Here is a 16,796-nt window from a genome sequence, read left to right as displayed (position 1 = left end):
TATTTCATTTCCTTCTTTTTACAGCAATATGTTCTCTCGTTTCGTTTTCTCGACAGTATATTCTTTTCTATACATAATTTCATTTCCTCAAAATGTCACTTTCGTGACCCTTACAAATTATTCTATTTATTTGAAATATAATTTCTCCCACAAAATAATTTATTTCTATCTAATTAACATTAAAAAAAAACATTTAAACAAGAAAACACCGTAAAGCAGATTTAATTCTTTTTGTGTGTTTTTGTTTATTTTATCCTGCAATAGAAAGCAATGAAAATCAAAGCTCCTGGAAAAAAATAGGAGATTTTGTAAGAAGTAAAATAGGAAGTGATGATTCAGAGAGTATTCCAAATGAAATAACTAGCATATGGGACTACGCTGGTCAACTGGACTACTACATAACGCATAGGGTATGCTTATAAATATGTTATATATTAATATAAGCCAACCTATTAAATTGAATATTATATGCGGTGATGGCTATCTTTATTACTATTTCCTGCGGTAACGTAAACAACCATCCTCTTATAGTTTTAATATGAATAATTCTTTATTATTATATTATATGGTAAAAATTGTCGTCTAATAGTGGGCAGAGCACCAATCAATATTAATCATTGTAAAATTTGAGGTATATTCTAATTGTCATTTTGGCGATTTGAGAATTCTCTAAATTTATTTTAACCATAATCGGTCCCCATATTTGTCAAATAATTCATAGATCACCATGCACCTACCATAAACAAGATTTTTTTAGTGAAAATGTTTAATAAAAATTGAATTAAAAAAAATGTGCACAAACTAAATGTGTATAGCGTTAGTAGTATTAATCACAAGGTGAGCTCCATAAAAGTAGAGAATGCTCCTGCCCAAAAAATAACGTTCCAAACATTATTATATACCTCAGTTATCTGTATTTTGTTCAGTTTTTCCTCACAAATACAGCATCGTACTGTGTTGCGTTTAGTGCGATGGATAAATTAGACGAACTAGCAAAAGGTCGAAATCCAGCATTGGTAAGTTTACCAAGTACTGTACGTTAGATTAGGCTTATTATTTTAAAATGTAATTATTGATTCTCAAAAAATTTCATCTGGTTTCAAATATATATTAAATAAATCAATGTTAACTTTTTGGTTAAACCAGTTGACAAGTACTTACTTGCTACGTTTCAGCTACTTTCAGTAGCCTTGATCACGCAAATGACGTTTGCCGAACTATGACGAATGACAGAACATCATGTCAACGTCATTTGCGTGATCAAGGCTACTGAAAGTAGCTGAAACGTAGCAAGTAAGTACTTGTCAACTGGTTTAACCAAAAAGTTAACATTGATTTATTTAATATATATTTGAAACCAGATGAAATTTTTTGAGAATCTACGTACGATCTATGGTGAGGAAACAATAAATATTGTTCGCCAAGAAGAAAAATTAGTGAGGAAGGTTTCCCGCCAACGGAACCATAGGGTTTTTACATTACAATGTAAACGTAAAAACATCACACCCCCGAGTCTACGTCTCAGCTGTCCAATAAACACGGAAAAAGCTCACAGCATCATAAAACAAGCGGAAAAACAACTAATAAGAGAACGGATTAGGGTAATCACCAACAATATAGAAAATCTAGATCAAAGAAAAGTAGTACTAGAAAGAAAACTAGATCAAAATATTACGAACGGGGGGGGATAGGAACAATATCCGGAACTTCATACAGAAATGTCAAGAGTCAGAGTTTATCAAAACAAAGGAACGACATGTAAACAAACTCTCATGGTGGGAAGAAAAGGCGAAGAAACTAAGAAATAACATAAACAAAAAAATAGATTTGAACGGCACGATACTGAAAGAAAAATGGGTAGTAAATTTGTCAGACAGGAATCTATCACCGATCGAGCACGACATACTAGAAAAAGGCCTGAATTTTGCGATTGCCAAAGAAACGCTACCCATCCAGGATGTGATCGTAGCCACTGAAGTAGCCTGTGAACAAATAACTGAAGCGGAAAGAGATATTGTACGAGGTAAGGTTACTAGCATTTTAAAAACCACCAAACCACCACAAACAAATATCACAAAAGAGCAACATTCAGCCATACATAGCCTTAAAAAAGACAAAAACATCACGATCTTACCGGCAGATAAAGGCAGAGCTACGGTGATCATGAACACCCCTGATTACAAACGTAAGGTAAACACCATGATGGAAGATGGGGATGTATACGAAAAACTTAAAAAGGACCCTACAAAGAAATACAAGAGAAATCTTGTGGAAATCCTAAACAGATTACTAGAAGAAAAGAAAATAACTTATCAATGGAAAACCAAACTCTTCCCCACTGCAGAAATCATCCCACGACTATACTGCACACCTAAAATCCACAAACAGAACAATCCATTACGCCCAATCGTAGACAATATCAACACAATATACTACGAAGTCTCCAAATTGCCCTCAAAATTATTATCACCGTTGGTTGGAAACACAGAATTCCATGTGGAAAACTCTAAACAATTAGCAGCCGACATAAAAGCACTGAACAACATAGACATAGAAAAACACACACTTGTATCCTTTGATGTTATATCTCTATTCACAAAGACACCTATAAAACCAACAATCAATATAACACACAACACTTTACTGAAAGAAACTAAGATCCTGGAACAAGTCCAAAGAAAATTAAACACCAATTTGAAAACGGAGGACATCATGGAGCTGTTAAGCCTAGTTCTTAACACGACATATTTCACATTTAATGGTGATATTTACAGACAAAAAGAGGGAATGGCAATGGGTAGTCCTGTCAGCCCCATAATGGCAAATATATTCATGGAAGACTTGGAACAACGTGCCACAGAAACAGCACCATCACATATCAAACCGATTTTCTGGCGCAGATATGTAGACTATGTCTTGGCAATTGTACCAATTGGATTTGAAGAAGAACTCCTCCAACATCTAAACACCATTGACCAGACAGGCCAAATAAAATTCACTATGGAGAACATGAAAAACAACACCATCCCTTTTCTCGATACTCTAATCACTATTCAAGACAATGGTAACATAAAAACATCAGTGTACAGAAAATCGACACACACAGACCAATACCTACACTTTCAATCAAATCATCCACTCGAACACAAACTTAGCGTAGTCAACACCCTAGTGGACAGATGTGAATCCATCGTATCAACAGAAGAAGGACAAAAACAAGAAATGAGCCATATAAAAGCAGCTTTATCAACATGCGGATATCCAGACTGGAGTTTTAAAAGAGTTAAAGACAAAAGGGAACATAGAAAAGCAAACAAAGACAAAGAAATAACAACAGATAAAGAAAAATCCAGAGTCAACATTGGTTTACCGTATGTCGAAGGGATGACTCAAAGGCTAAGAAGAACATTGAAACAGCACAATATAAATACATATATCACTCCCAAAAACAAATTAAGAGAAAGTCTCGTTCATCCTAAAGACAAGATTGACAAAGATCAACAGTGTGGTATAGTCTACCAAGTAGGTTGCCACAACTGCAAGAAGGTATACATAGGGGAAACAGGCAGAGCATTAAAACAAGAATAATAGAACACAAAACAGACGTGGAAAAAAATACGGTAGGGACAAGAACCAGGAGCGCTCGCCACTCACAATCTAAAATTCTACACAAATCAGCAATCACAGATCACGCCACCATAGAAAATCACATACCGGATTTTGAAAATACAAAAATATTAGACAAAGAACAACACTACTTATCAAGAAAAATAAAAGAAGCCATTTGGATAAGAAAAACAAATATGAACATCAACAGAGACCAGGGAGGACATGAACTGAGCCACATCTATGATGACTTAATAAAAAGGGACACCCGAGCATCCAAAGGGGGACACCAGCAGAAAGCTGAACATCAGACGAAAGATGGCGCAAGTCACCGAACTATGACGAATGACAGAACATCATGTCAACGTCATTTGCGTGATCAAGGCTACTGAAAGTAGCTGAAACGTAGCAAGTAAGTACTTGTCAACTGGTTTAACCAAAAAGTTAACATTGATTTATTTAATAATTATTGATTGTTTAATATAATGTACGTTGACTATATATAATACAGTATATATTCTTTAAAATCTATTTTACATTTACAATTTAGGGTCCATTAGGAATGACTAATTTGGACATAATTCTGTTTTGGGTAAGGTCAGTATATGAACATACTGTTGTACAACATGCTTTAGGAAACACCATTTATATCGATGGCAAAGTGATAAAATCGCCTCCCATCAGTTTGGTTGCTACTCATATAGACAAATTGCCAGGAAAGAAATCAGAAAAGCTCAAAGAGGTATGATTATAATTATTATATGTATGAATATATATTGATTTGTTCGGTCTATTCACAGATTATACAGTGTGTTACTAAACTAGCAGTATGTAAATACATAAATAATATATATGAAGATCAATGTTCATAACCTTGAGTATTACAACATACACATATAAAATGCTTGAGTTTAAAATAATGGAATAAATATTATAGGCCTACTGTCATCAAAAATAATATTCCTGGGTTTTTATTTTTTTCGGGAGATTTACAAAGTGTTGTATATAAGTCATTTATAAGTCGTAGTTAGAAATTACCAATACACATACTGTTACGCGTTTGTGTAACGGTTTCCCTAGAAAATGGAAATATTAAGCACACATTTATCACATCAATAAAAAAATAATACCAAAAAAAGAGTGTAATTAAGTACTGATTAGTGCCGGGATTAGTGCTTCAACAAAAAACAACGTGTATAATGATAACGATAAGAGCATTAAATATGTGTTTAAATATGAATGTTTTGTGTTTTGTGCTATGCACCAAAATGAACTGCCAACGCAATAAATGTAGAGTTTATTTCAGTTTTGAAACGACCGTGGTTGTAGGCATAGTATGTATTGACCTAGGAAATCTCACGTAAAATCAGTTATCTAGCTTCGTATCACCTGGACCGCTACGCATATACATGTATATACGATTTCTTAATTTAAAATAATATTCCACTGAAACAACATTAAACATTGAATCTTATACATTTTATAGCAGCTGTAGGCATAGTTGGCAACATTACAAATCGTATTTTAATAAACTTTAAACTGTAACAATATTAATACCTGTACTGTTTTTATTTGAAGGTTCAGAATATGTATAAGACCATTTTTGCTAAAATAGAAAGAATGGAATATGCCGGGCATGTAGATCGTGAAATTTACATGGTCAACAACACGGTGAAATCGGACGAAGGTATTACAAAACTTAAGAGGAACGTTGTTAGATATATGGATGTAATAGGAATGAAGGTCATTCCTCTTAAGTGGCTTGATTTTCAGGAAAGATTACAAGAAATTGGAAAAACAAGACTGTGCATTTCATTTAATGAGGTAAATCTTGAATATGCGTTCAGCAGCAGTATCCATGTTGTTGCCATACCATTGTCAAGTCATGTGTGCAAAATATTTGATAGTAGTAGAGCTTTACAAAGAATCTTAAACAACAATAGCTGAGTTCATTGTTATGCAAATCACGCGTTCGCTCGCGAATAGTCCGACTCATAGACTGCGTCGAAATATCAAAAGTTTGTTAGTAGATGGTAGTGTGTCATTTGGTAGTGGCTAACTAATAACACCAGTATTTGAGAGTTTCGCCATTTCTTTAAGACACTGTAGAAAACACAGTGTAGTTGATGACTTTTAGTATGATAGAATAACTATTTTTCTGTGTTCTGATTTACAAATTATTTAAAAAACGTAATTTTTAATACATGATTACGTATGATTATTTTACTTAAATTTGATAGCTTTTGCCAAATACACTCCTTTAATTGTATCACATTTGAAAATCTCTACCGTAATAATGATATTGTATCACTTACTTTCAATGTATTAATAGCTAAATATGTATATGTCTGTCTGCATATATTTGTTTTAATTTGAAATACACTATGTATTTACTCAATGTATTTTCCATAGTGTATGCCCAATGTCTTCGCCTTTATTACCTTTATTTAGCAAGCGGTTAATTTCAACAAGTCATGAGCATTCATCGGTGTATTTTGCAAAATCATCTTCATGGATCACTGATTTTGACTAACAATTAAAACTGCGCAAATCGATGACCAATGAGCTTAATATCACGGTAGTTTCCAATCTCCTTGGTTATTGTTGTCTCAGATATAATTAGTTATCCGCACTTATAACTCCTTGTTATTGTATGGGATCAATATTTTTTTCTGTATTATTCTTCTTTCTTTCTCGCTATTTTTGTGCAGCGCGTTTCTCTAAAATGTGTAAACATAACATTCATAACTTTGACAACATGTGGACATTTACCTGAAGTTGGTCACCTCCTATTTTTGAAAGACGTCAGAGTTGCGTAACGTGACTTACGCGCAATTTTATGATTTTTATGATTGATTAAAAACTAAAAGTAATATTTAATTGACACGTTGTAAAAATTTAAGTCATATCAAGAGCAAACTTTCTACGGATTAAAAATGGCATGTTTCACAAGAAGTTACGCGCGCATGCGCATTTAAAATTTCAAAATGCGCAAAAATAATTTCTAATCAACTTTTATGCGTTTCTTGTCATTTTGAGCATGTCAAAAAATTCCCACGGGCGCGCAATTTTTTACGCACGCGGTGCGCACGTAGCGTTAAAAACATATTTTTTTCTCTTGAATTATATTTTTCAAGCCTTTCCTAGTAATTTTGAAAACAATTTAGACCTTTTCCAGTTTAAATAACGCCATACGAACACGTTGAATTAGACAATTCGTGCGCGTGCTTAAAAAATCGTCAAAATAATGTCTTTTTTTAAACAGTCATAGTTTCTAAAGTAAACCGTGAACCGTTTATTTTTATTACAAAATCTAGAAGTTGATGAGTTGTAGATATCGGATTATGCATCGATAAGGCTAAAAAAACATTGTGAAGTCATCGTATGGCCACACGAATGTAAAATATAGGATTTTTGCCTTTTTCGTTATTGCTCATCACATTCAATGCAGCGCATCACGCTTATCTGTATTCCTTTTTCTCCTACATTTATATATTGTGTAGGTCAATCAACTTTCTTTAGCATGAGATAAAAATATTTTAATTTTTATGACGTCATCATGCCTAAAAATTTTAATTACGTGGGTCATTAATTTCATCTTTACAGTAAATTTTAATCTGTAATAGCCCGTAAGAATAAAAGTGATAATCACGATTAAAACGTTTTCTGGAAGCTATTGGATTGTAGATACGAAATAATGTGAACTTTTCGCCAATCGGATGTTGTGACGTCATCATATGGCCAGTTGAATAAAAAAAGTCGTATTTTCATATTTTGCGTAATAGTTTATCACATTTAAAAGGGTGCGCATCTATATTTTACGTATTCAAATTTCTTCTACACGTTAATATGTTGTTCCTGTGATAATTTTCTTCTGAAATTGCTATCTAAGTGTTTCATTTTGATACCGTCGCCATGTTAAAAATTGGAATAAATGGCGGGTCTCGTAATTTCACCTATTCTACACTGTATGTAATATGTATACAGATTATACTGTTTGCACTGTATATACTATATGACACAAAATTGACAGAATTCAGCACTAACAGCATATCATATTCTTCAGTTCTTGTCATAATGCCATAATCTTTATCTGTGTGCAATATTCCAACGTATGACGTGCACGTGGCGTTTGCCGTGGTGCGGATAACTAACTCGTCAAAGTGACGAGTTTCATGTCTAGTATACAATTTATACTTTTGTTACATAATTCTACTTTGGGCAGACAATCCACAATTTTAATATTCCCGTCCATTTCATTTTACAGCATAATTATTTACCATTAGAACACAATCAACATTACGTCTACGTATTGAGTCTACCTCGTAGTTATTTCTTTATTGTACTTCGATAGCTCTCAAGCTGATCTATAACATACAATAATTTTATTACAGAAACACATTCACGGCACCCTTAGAACACAATAAACTATCAATAATTTTTGCGAAATTTATATATAATATATAAAATTTATAAATAATATTATATCAAAACCACCTCACGTTTTTAACCATTGACGAGATTTTATGTGACAACCAAACATTTTATTTTAAAAGCCTACTATGACTTGTAGTAATTGGAAGTGTAATTACCTATATAAGGACTACCATTTTATTTTATTATCACAATGTTTATATATACTTATTCGTCAATATATTGGTATGCCATCGTTTTACTAAAATGTACATTTTTTATTAGGCTTCTCGAATTTGCACTGAATGTGGAATTGTCGAAGAAGCGATCATCGTTGCCATAACGTACATGAATGACATTGGAAAGATTATGTATTCAAATAAAGACGAGAAATTAAAGAACACAGTAATAACTAATCTTCACACGATGATACAGATGCTGACAACTGTGATCACAGTATTTCCACCACATATTGAAGATGTAAGTAGACAAATCATAATAATTATCATAGTATTTGAATAAGAAAAAAAAAGATAAAATGTAAATTATATTTTGTTGACTGACTGGAGTCTTCCAATTATGAAGTGATTTGTAGTAATTATTGTTTATACTTACATATTTGTACATAGAAGAAAATGAAGACTCTATGGGAAAGACTTGACAAAGAAGGTATTCTTGAGGAAGAGTTACTATGTTATTTATGGACAACACAAAACCGAGATCACTTTGACATATTCATTGAAGTGATGAGGGTGTTTCGGTTGCTCTATGAGAAGAAGAGTGTAAGTATTATGTGCATCAATTGATAATTATAAGCTATTATTCCCTTTCATCAATAATGTGTAATCATCAATGTTTATAATAACAGGTACAAAATAGTAACCGTGAATTCTTGGTTCCATGTCGGATGAAAATGTATACACATACTAAACTAGAAGTGACAAAAGATGACATGCAGATGGTATCGATTTACCTGACTCCGACAGACTTTCTCCCTGAGGCTGTGTACCACACTTTAGTTGTTGCATTTCTTGAATTGATGACAGGAACAGATAGTGACGATTCACAAGTGTTCCGGAATCGTAGTGATTTTGAATTTAAAGATCACAAAGTCAGTTTAGGTGCAGTACAAATTGAGCGTGAACATGAAAAACCACATGCAATTAAGGTAGGACAATAGTTGTTAAGTATCTCACTATGTTTGTAGCATATACATACATACTAGATCAATTAGTATATATAGTGTATGTATTACTTATGGTATATGATTGCATAACGCATCTTGCACTACGCACCTATACCTACCAACTTAACATATCTATTATAGTAATGTTTACAATAACACAAATCAACCAACCAAATTATCAAATGATGTTTACACATCTTTAATAAAGAAAGGCTTCATCAACAAACATTTACTTTTGTTTTATTACTTAATAGCTTCAAATATATCGTCGGACAGAACAGAGTTACAACACAGAAGTTGGTGGCGCCAAACCAAAGAAACTACAACTGCAACCGAGTGTTTGCATGGAGGTAATCATTATTATGCATGATATTTATATAATTATACACTTCCAAACAAAATGTAATGTAATTGTAAATTAAATGTAATATTTTACACCCCTTCCATGTGTTCAGGTACTAAGTTACTTGAGGGACCAACTACAAACCGTATGCAACATATATGAAGGTAGTGGTTACAAGCTACGTGTGGTATGCGATGCTTGTAATCCAAAGGAACATCACTTAGTTGATCTTGAAACGTGTTTGAAAAAAGATAGAGTTAAATGTGGACCCGATACGTCTATGAATACAGCTCATATCAAGCGATATTTTTCTAAAGGTAAGTTTTTTTCCGTTTATGTTCTTTCGTCAATTTAATTACTTCATCTTAATTAAATCTCCATCTTTTTTATCATCTTTTATTCGTCATTACCATTGATAAATACATCAACAACACACTACAAAATTAACATAACTAGTTTGGACCTTAGGAGACTAATGTCAGGCGCCTAGCAGAAGTGTTTCAGTTATGCATCACATACCATTGACGTTATCTGTTTACATTTTAATCTTTTAAAGAGCTGCTATATTATTTCATTGAGAGTTTAACAATAATACAGGTATTGTTCACCTGTATTTAATTTAAAAAAAATAATAATAATGTTTGTTCTTTTAGCAAAAGAGTCTAGAGCTCTTTTGCTAGTGATTACAACTTTGTCACTCAGATATTGTGTCAGTGAGAGCTAATCTGTCACAAAACATTTGTAAGCAGTTAAATAATTGAAATAATTGTACTATCAATATTTAAATTCAATATACAATACAAATATTACAATTAATTATTATACAATAGTTATACACACAGGATACAATAATATTGGTAACTTTTCTCAGTCATATAAAATATGTAAAATATCTGCGATTTCTACAAAACAAATGTTGCGTGGACTGTTAGGAATATGTTGTGAAGGCACACTATACATCAAATCAACCTCTTATATTTGTAAGCAAATAAAAGACACATTGCTTCTAATTTTCCTAATTTTGGGTAAAATCACTGATTAACAAAAAATCGAGAGATGAACAAATCCTCTACCATCCAATCTGGCTCTTGAAATAGTGTAGCTGCTCCTGTTGAATACTATATCGTCCAGTAGGCCTATTATGTCTAGAGACAATAAACAGCACCTGCATTTTACTTGTCTGCTACTACCTTTCTATTGCATGGGTTACTTTTTAAGTTCCCTGGGTCGTCGCAAATGTAAATCCCATTCATGTTTCTGAACATGGCATGATACGGGGTAATACCATTGTACTACAATAATTCATGTTATTTTTATTCTCCTGTTTTTAATTTCTTGAAACATACAGTAGTTCCTTTTATTATTTTGTATCGTTCTTATACAAATAATACTATACATTTTATCTTTGTGGGCACATCTAATATACTACTTTACCAAAATACTAACATTTCTTTTTTCTCAATATCGATCTTTTCAACTCAATTGTTTTTGCGGCGTTTCTTTTTATTATAACCAACAAAAGTACCAAAGAATGTACAAGTTCATCAACGTACTGTATTCCAAATGATTTAAAAAACATAATGTTTTGAAGATTCACATTCTTATGGTTTTCATCTTTGGTTGAAAGTGTATAATTGTGATAACCTGCAACCTTACAAAACAAGAACTTAATTAAAATAAGTTTCATACTTGTTTTATCTACAGCCAAAAGTAGTGTATCGTCAGCTAACTGAGCAATTTTAATCTCATGTTGCTTCTTACATTTAGTCATTTCCTTGTAAAACACCAATAGTCTTCCAAAATCCTTTTTAATGATCCATCATTCGTTGTAATCGAGAGTCTTCACCAAATACATTGGACCATGACGACCTAAACCAAATGGCAATTTATTTATTAAAACTATCTATGTATTCTTGTACAATTTCAACAAGTCTTGTTTTCGTCAGCGAAGCTTCCTTTTATATAACATTTCTGATCAGTTTATATTACGTCACCAACTATCAATATAATATATTAGCAATAGCATTATCTATCTCCTGTTTTTTAAAACTTGTTTTATCATGTTTGCACATCAAGAGATTATTCATCTGTTGTTCCTTTGAAAACTGATAATTTACATTTATTAAAATAACAATTAAATGCTTTACATAGGGTGTCAATGGAATTCCAAAACGTTTGATAAACCATCACTGCCTGAAGCCTTATTGGATTTCATTTCAAACGTGTTTTACATTCATCAATGTTTAGAATCCCTTCACATTTGCTTTGTTCTTCTAGTAAGGCGCTAACATTAGTATTATTTAGTAGGTAACTTAAAATACCTAACATTGTGGTTTCAGATCATTATAGGCCTAATCATTATAATGTAACCCAAATAATCTGGAATTTCTATTTTATATGGAAATAGTTATTGTATTGTTTATTTTGTTACAGGTGTAGTTGGGGCATCCAGTTCAACTACAGGTATGTTATATTTTTTATGGTATTGGTTTAGATTGATAGAGTGAATATTAATTAAACTGTACAATTGTCTTCATTAAGAACTCACTGCCATACATCAACAGAACATAACAGGGAACTATAATGAAGCATTTTGTTATACGTATAAAAAAATGTACAACGTTGCGTGCAAATATAGAACACGTTTAGATAATTACAATAATGTTGAAAGTAACATCGCACTTTGATCAATTTTAGGCAATTGTGACGAAAACGAAGGCACACCACTGAGCCGCCAAAGTTATCCAAGTGAAGGTAAATTACCAGTAGATAAAGATAATAATGATATAGTTATTGTCATGATGATGATGGTGATGATGACGATGACAATGCAAATTTTGCAATCGAACAGTGATATTTAAGTATTTACTTAATGAGCTGTTTATCAACTGTAAGCAAACAAATTCTGGGCATCGTCCATTAAAAACAAATTGGTGTGGGTGGTAGTGTCAACAATTATGCCATCTCCTGCAGGACATAAATGTACCTATAATAGTAATATTTATGACTAGCAGAAGTTTTAAATATTCTTTTAAAAACACACCTTTATAGTCTGTAATCCAATATGTTATTTATTTCAATCTCTTTCTTTTTTGTTCCAGTTTGCATTGCATACTTTAGCAGTTTACATTTTTAATAATTAAAGATTGTTTGTTTAAATTTATGAATAACATAAACTTTTATTTTCTATAATGCAATAAATAAGATACGATAGTAATTACAACTGTTTTAGTAAAAGTTTATGAGAGATAATCTGAAACAAACATTTTGTGTTTAATAATTTAAAAGAATATTTTATAATTAATAAGCTTTCATTAATAAAATAGATTACGCCTAAGCCAAAAAGAAATCTGAAATATTACTTATACACGCGTAAAGGCGTAGTTGAGTGAAAGAAAGTGTATGAAGATGGTATTATATAATGTAACGACCAGTTTTATATTCATGAAATTTGCTAATAGACCTATAAGCTAGTTGTTTATAATGATCATATGTATCATAATATAATTTTCTAAGTGTTTTTTTATTTTTACGTTTGAGTTAATTTTACGTTTTAAAGGATATTTCTGTTTTAAAAAACCGTTCAATTAAAAGGGTTTTTTGTTAATGTTTACGTTTTGCGCGCGTTTATTTTACGAGTTGCGTTGGGGCTCTACACACTCTCACCTTATAAACATAAATATTGTTTTATTAATGGAGCTTTACATGTTTTGAAACTTATTTTGTAAGAACATATTTTACGATTTGAGGTGTTTTTTCATATTTTTACTTTTGCATTTATTTTACGATTTATAAATATGTATTGTTTTTGTGATATTGAGTTTTGACAATATGAATTTGTTACAGGTGTTGTTGAAGCATCAAGTTCATATCCAGGTATGTTATATTTATTTGTGGTAATGTTTTAGATTAAGAGGATATTAATTATAATGCACAACGAAACTCACTGTCGCCCATGGATAGAACAGAGAACTGTAAATAGAAGTTTTTTTCTACGTATAACAATTGATAAAATGCGATGCATTGTTTAAATAAATTCATATAAAGTAACATCTCATTGTGTTACTTTTTAGGCAATAGTGACGAAATTGAAGGCGCATCATCGAGTCACCAATTTCATCCAAGTGAAGGTAACTTACTGACCTAGATAAAGATTACAATGCAATAACTATGGTCATTATAAGAACATAAAGCGATAATGACATCAAATAATTTTGCAAAATAATATGTTATATATAATAACTATAAGGTGTACAGTATGTTATACTAAGTGGTGTTTCATTACTTAATAGTATAATCATAATCTTCAAGCAAGTGACAACAGTGATTATATTCATGCCATTCTATTGTATTAAATTACATAATATTGTAACATTGTTTTTATTTAACCATGTAGATCTTTCGAACGATGAGTTTAAACAGTTAATTACAGAGTTTGCACAATGGTATGATGAACGTGGACTCCTTAACAGACTAAAAGTTCTGTTCAACGAAATGTTAAGCGACTTTGAAGCTGTGAAAACGGTTACCACTACACTAGATCTGTTAACTCTGTTGTCTGACAAAGGACTATTGAGTCGAACAAATCTTTCTGTTCTGTATGACGCAATACAAGTAACGGAACAATTTGGCTTTCAGTCAGTCATTCAAGAAAAGCTTGCTCCATTCAAAATTATGAAGCGTGTAGTAGCATTTTCAGGACACACACTTAAGATTTTCAATCTGGGGATAAGTCTTAGTGACTCAGATATGAAAACTCTTGATGGACGTTACAACTTCCCTGTTCTTAAGAAGTATGAAGACAGGTGGGTTTTGATTTTGGATTTGGAATCACAAGGGTTGCTGAGTGACGATACACTTGAATGGGTTAAGACATTCGTGTTGAAAAGAAAATGAAATTAAGCTGACTGTGCGGGGGTCTATATTTCAGAATTAGTGCAATCAATATAACTATGCATTATTAACAGTATTTACAGTACATGTCTGTCCTATTGTACCTTTCGTATTTACATTTGTGTTGATTGTGCATTATTTTTGTGATGTAATGAGAGAGTGTTATGCACATATCTGTAATACCTTAATGCAGGTATATTATTATATCCAGTAGTATAGTATAATTGAGTAGCTTTTAAGATTTTTAATTTCGGTATGATGTAATAAATTAATTTTGTATTCCTTAACTGTAATACAGTTAGTACATTATTGTCTTAAAAGTAGCGATGAAAAATAAGCTTAATACTCCGGTACATACGATTGGTATCTCCACACTTTCACCCGCGACATCCGTCTTTGTCCTTGGTGTTATGTTAACAGTACTGGTATCCATTCAGTACAAATACAAACTCTTCAAAAATCAGCATTTCATGCATTGCAGCAAAGCAATGATACGGATGTTATTAGTCCTTAAACAACTAGTCCACTAGTCCAAATTAGACATAAGAACAGCTACATATTTATTCAAAAGCCAACTTATCCATAATATAACCAGTATCAAATCCACTTACTGTATTAACATTCCCAAATTAACAACTACATCTGCTAATTGTTCAATAAAACAGTATTACCATCATACTCACTATGTTTTTAGGAAAATGGGAGTTGGGGTTATTTCATTTAACTTAATAGGTATCTAGCTTTTGCCTTTTGCTTTTCATGTGGACAACTGTCCGGGTGTTAAATGCTTTATGTTTTAAATTTCTGTATATTTTGTCGAATGTGTAAAAAATGCATAATAAACAAACACACTATAGTTTACTGTAAGTCCTACCGAACAAGCTACTTTACAAATTAGGTATAAATTCTGCTGCAAGAAGATAAATAAAAAGAAAATAAACAACCTGTAAACGGGCTATCGGTAATTTTACTAATTCGGATGTTATTTTCTAAAATATAATCGTTGCTCTAGTAATCATATGTTCTTAACTTTTATTATGTTTAACATTTTAACGTTTTCATCAATATTACACTGTGTTTTTGTGTTTTAAATCTTTTAAATTAGATTTGTATGTTTTTAACTGGACAGTGCATTTTTTACTAACTAATGTAGGCCTAACAAAATGTAAATATTGAAGACAATAAAATGCTGGCTATGTTTGGTCATTTTAATGATACAGGTATGCAGGTAAAAATTTATCATTTTCCTTCAGTGGTTTGATTTAATGCGCGAGTAGCCTATTCGTGATTTAGCAACAACTCAGAAACATTTGGCACTTTGATTGCAGACAAATACAGTTTGGTATATTCTTAATAAAAAATAATTACAAATTAGAAACTGTATAGACCTACTATACATATAGTTATCATTCAGATATTTCCTACTTTTTTCAAACATCTTTAATAGGTTTACATTTGAAGAACATGTGATCTTCACCATCAGTGATTCCACATTGTTTACAATGTTTGTTATCTTTTAATTTCCAGATATATAGCTTTTGCTTTGTAGTGCAAAACCTTGTAATTTAGTTTTGCTAATTGTGTATTTTTCATTTAACATACCTTTGATATTATATTTGTTGGTTTCTTTTATTATATTATACGATTATCTAATTATGTGATTTAGGGCAGCTCAATTTAGCTGCTAATACAAATTGTGTCTTGATTTGTAATGTAAATATTACGATGTGGCTGCCCAATTTGGTTTATTCATAATCGTTTCCGTCATTCAATATATGACATATTCCACCCAGTTTGGAGTTTTGTGCTTTCTTTTTGTCTCGACTTTTTGCGCTGCCTTCCAGTGACATAAATAACAGTTATGTTTAGGCCAATTTCAGGACGACAAAATTATGTCTATTGAGGACGACGCTTACATTTAAAGTGTGATGTGTATGCCGCATTAAACGTCAAATTAAGTTACAAAACAATAGGCCTATTGCGTGGAACTGCATTATACGATACGATATTATTTATTGTCATGTTTAAAAACAAGGTACTAATGAAACCTGGTTGGTTGATTACATGTAATTAGACAAACGAATACAAAACAATGCGCCGTAACCAGTGATTCTAAAGAGATCTTACAAACTTGCTATTAAAGACCTGGTTGAATAAACGAATGCTTGTCGGCAACCTTTAGTGTTTTGATTTAGAGTGATCAGTCTACCAGTTTGGCTAAGCTTAACGAATTTATTGAGTGGATGATCGGAATCATTAATTACATTTTTTAGGATACCATTTATTATGATGGCATACTAATACTGTTGCATTTGCCTGGATTGTATGTATTAATTATCTCTGATTTTATCTTCT

At 31.8% G+C, this 16,796-nt stretch overlaps 1 protein-coding gene across 1 annotated transcript in view; it reads left to right on the top strand.

Moving 5' to 3' along the window:
* Positions 1–16,584, top strand: part of LOC144856257 (uncharacterized) — a 166,300-nt gene extending 149,716 nt beyond the window's left edge. The window contains exons 23-25 of the mRNA XM_078714204.1: positions 13,395–13,424; positions 13,622–13,678; positions 13,945–16,584. Coding sequence (XP_078570330.1) covers positions 13,395–13,424; positions 13,622–13,678; positions 13,945–14,444 — 587 coding nt within the window. The 3' untranslated portion in view covers positions 14,445–16,584. The remainder of the gene's footprint in view (positions 1–13,394; positions 13,425–13,621; positions 13,679–13,944) is intronic.
* Positions 16,585–16,796: the final 212 nt, after the last annotated feature.

This window comes from Antedon bifida, chromosome 11, assembly GCF_963402885.1.
Source record: "Antedon bifida chromosome 11, ecAntBifi1.1, whole genome shotgun sequence".
In the NCBI taxonomy this organism is placed as follows: domain Eukaryota; kingdom Metazoa; phylum Echinodermata; class Crinoidea; order Comatulida; family Antedonidae; genus Antedon; species Antedon bifida.
Note: the sequence above shows the minus strand (reverse complement) of the source record. Positions and strands in the feature narration are given on the sequence as shown.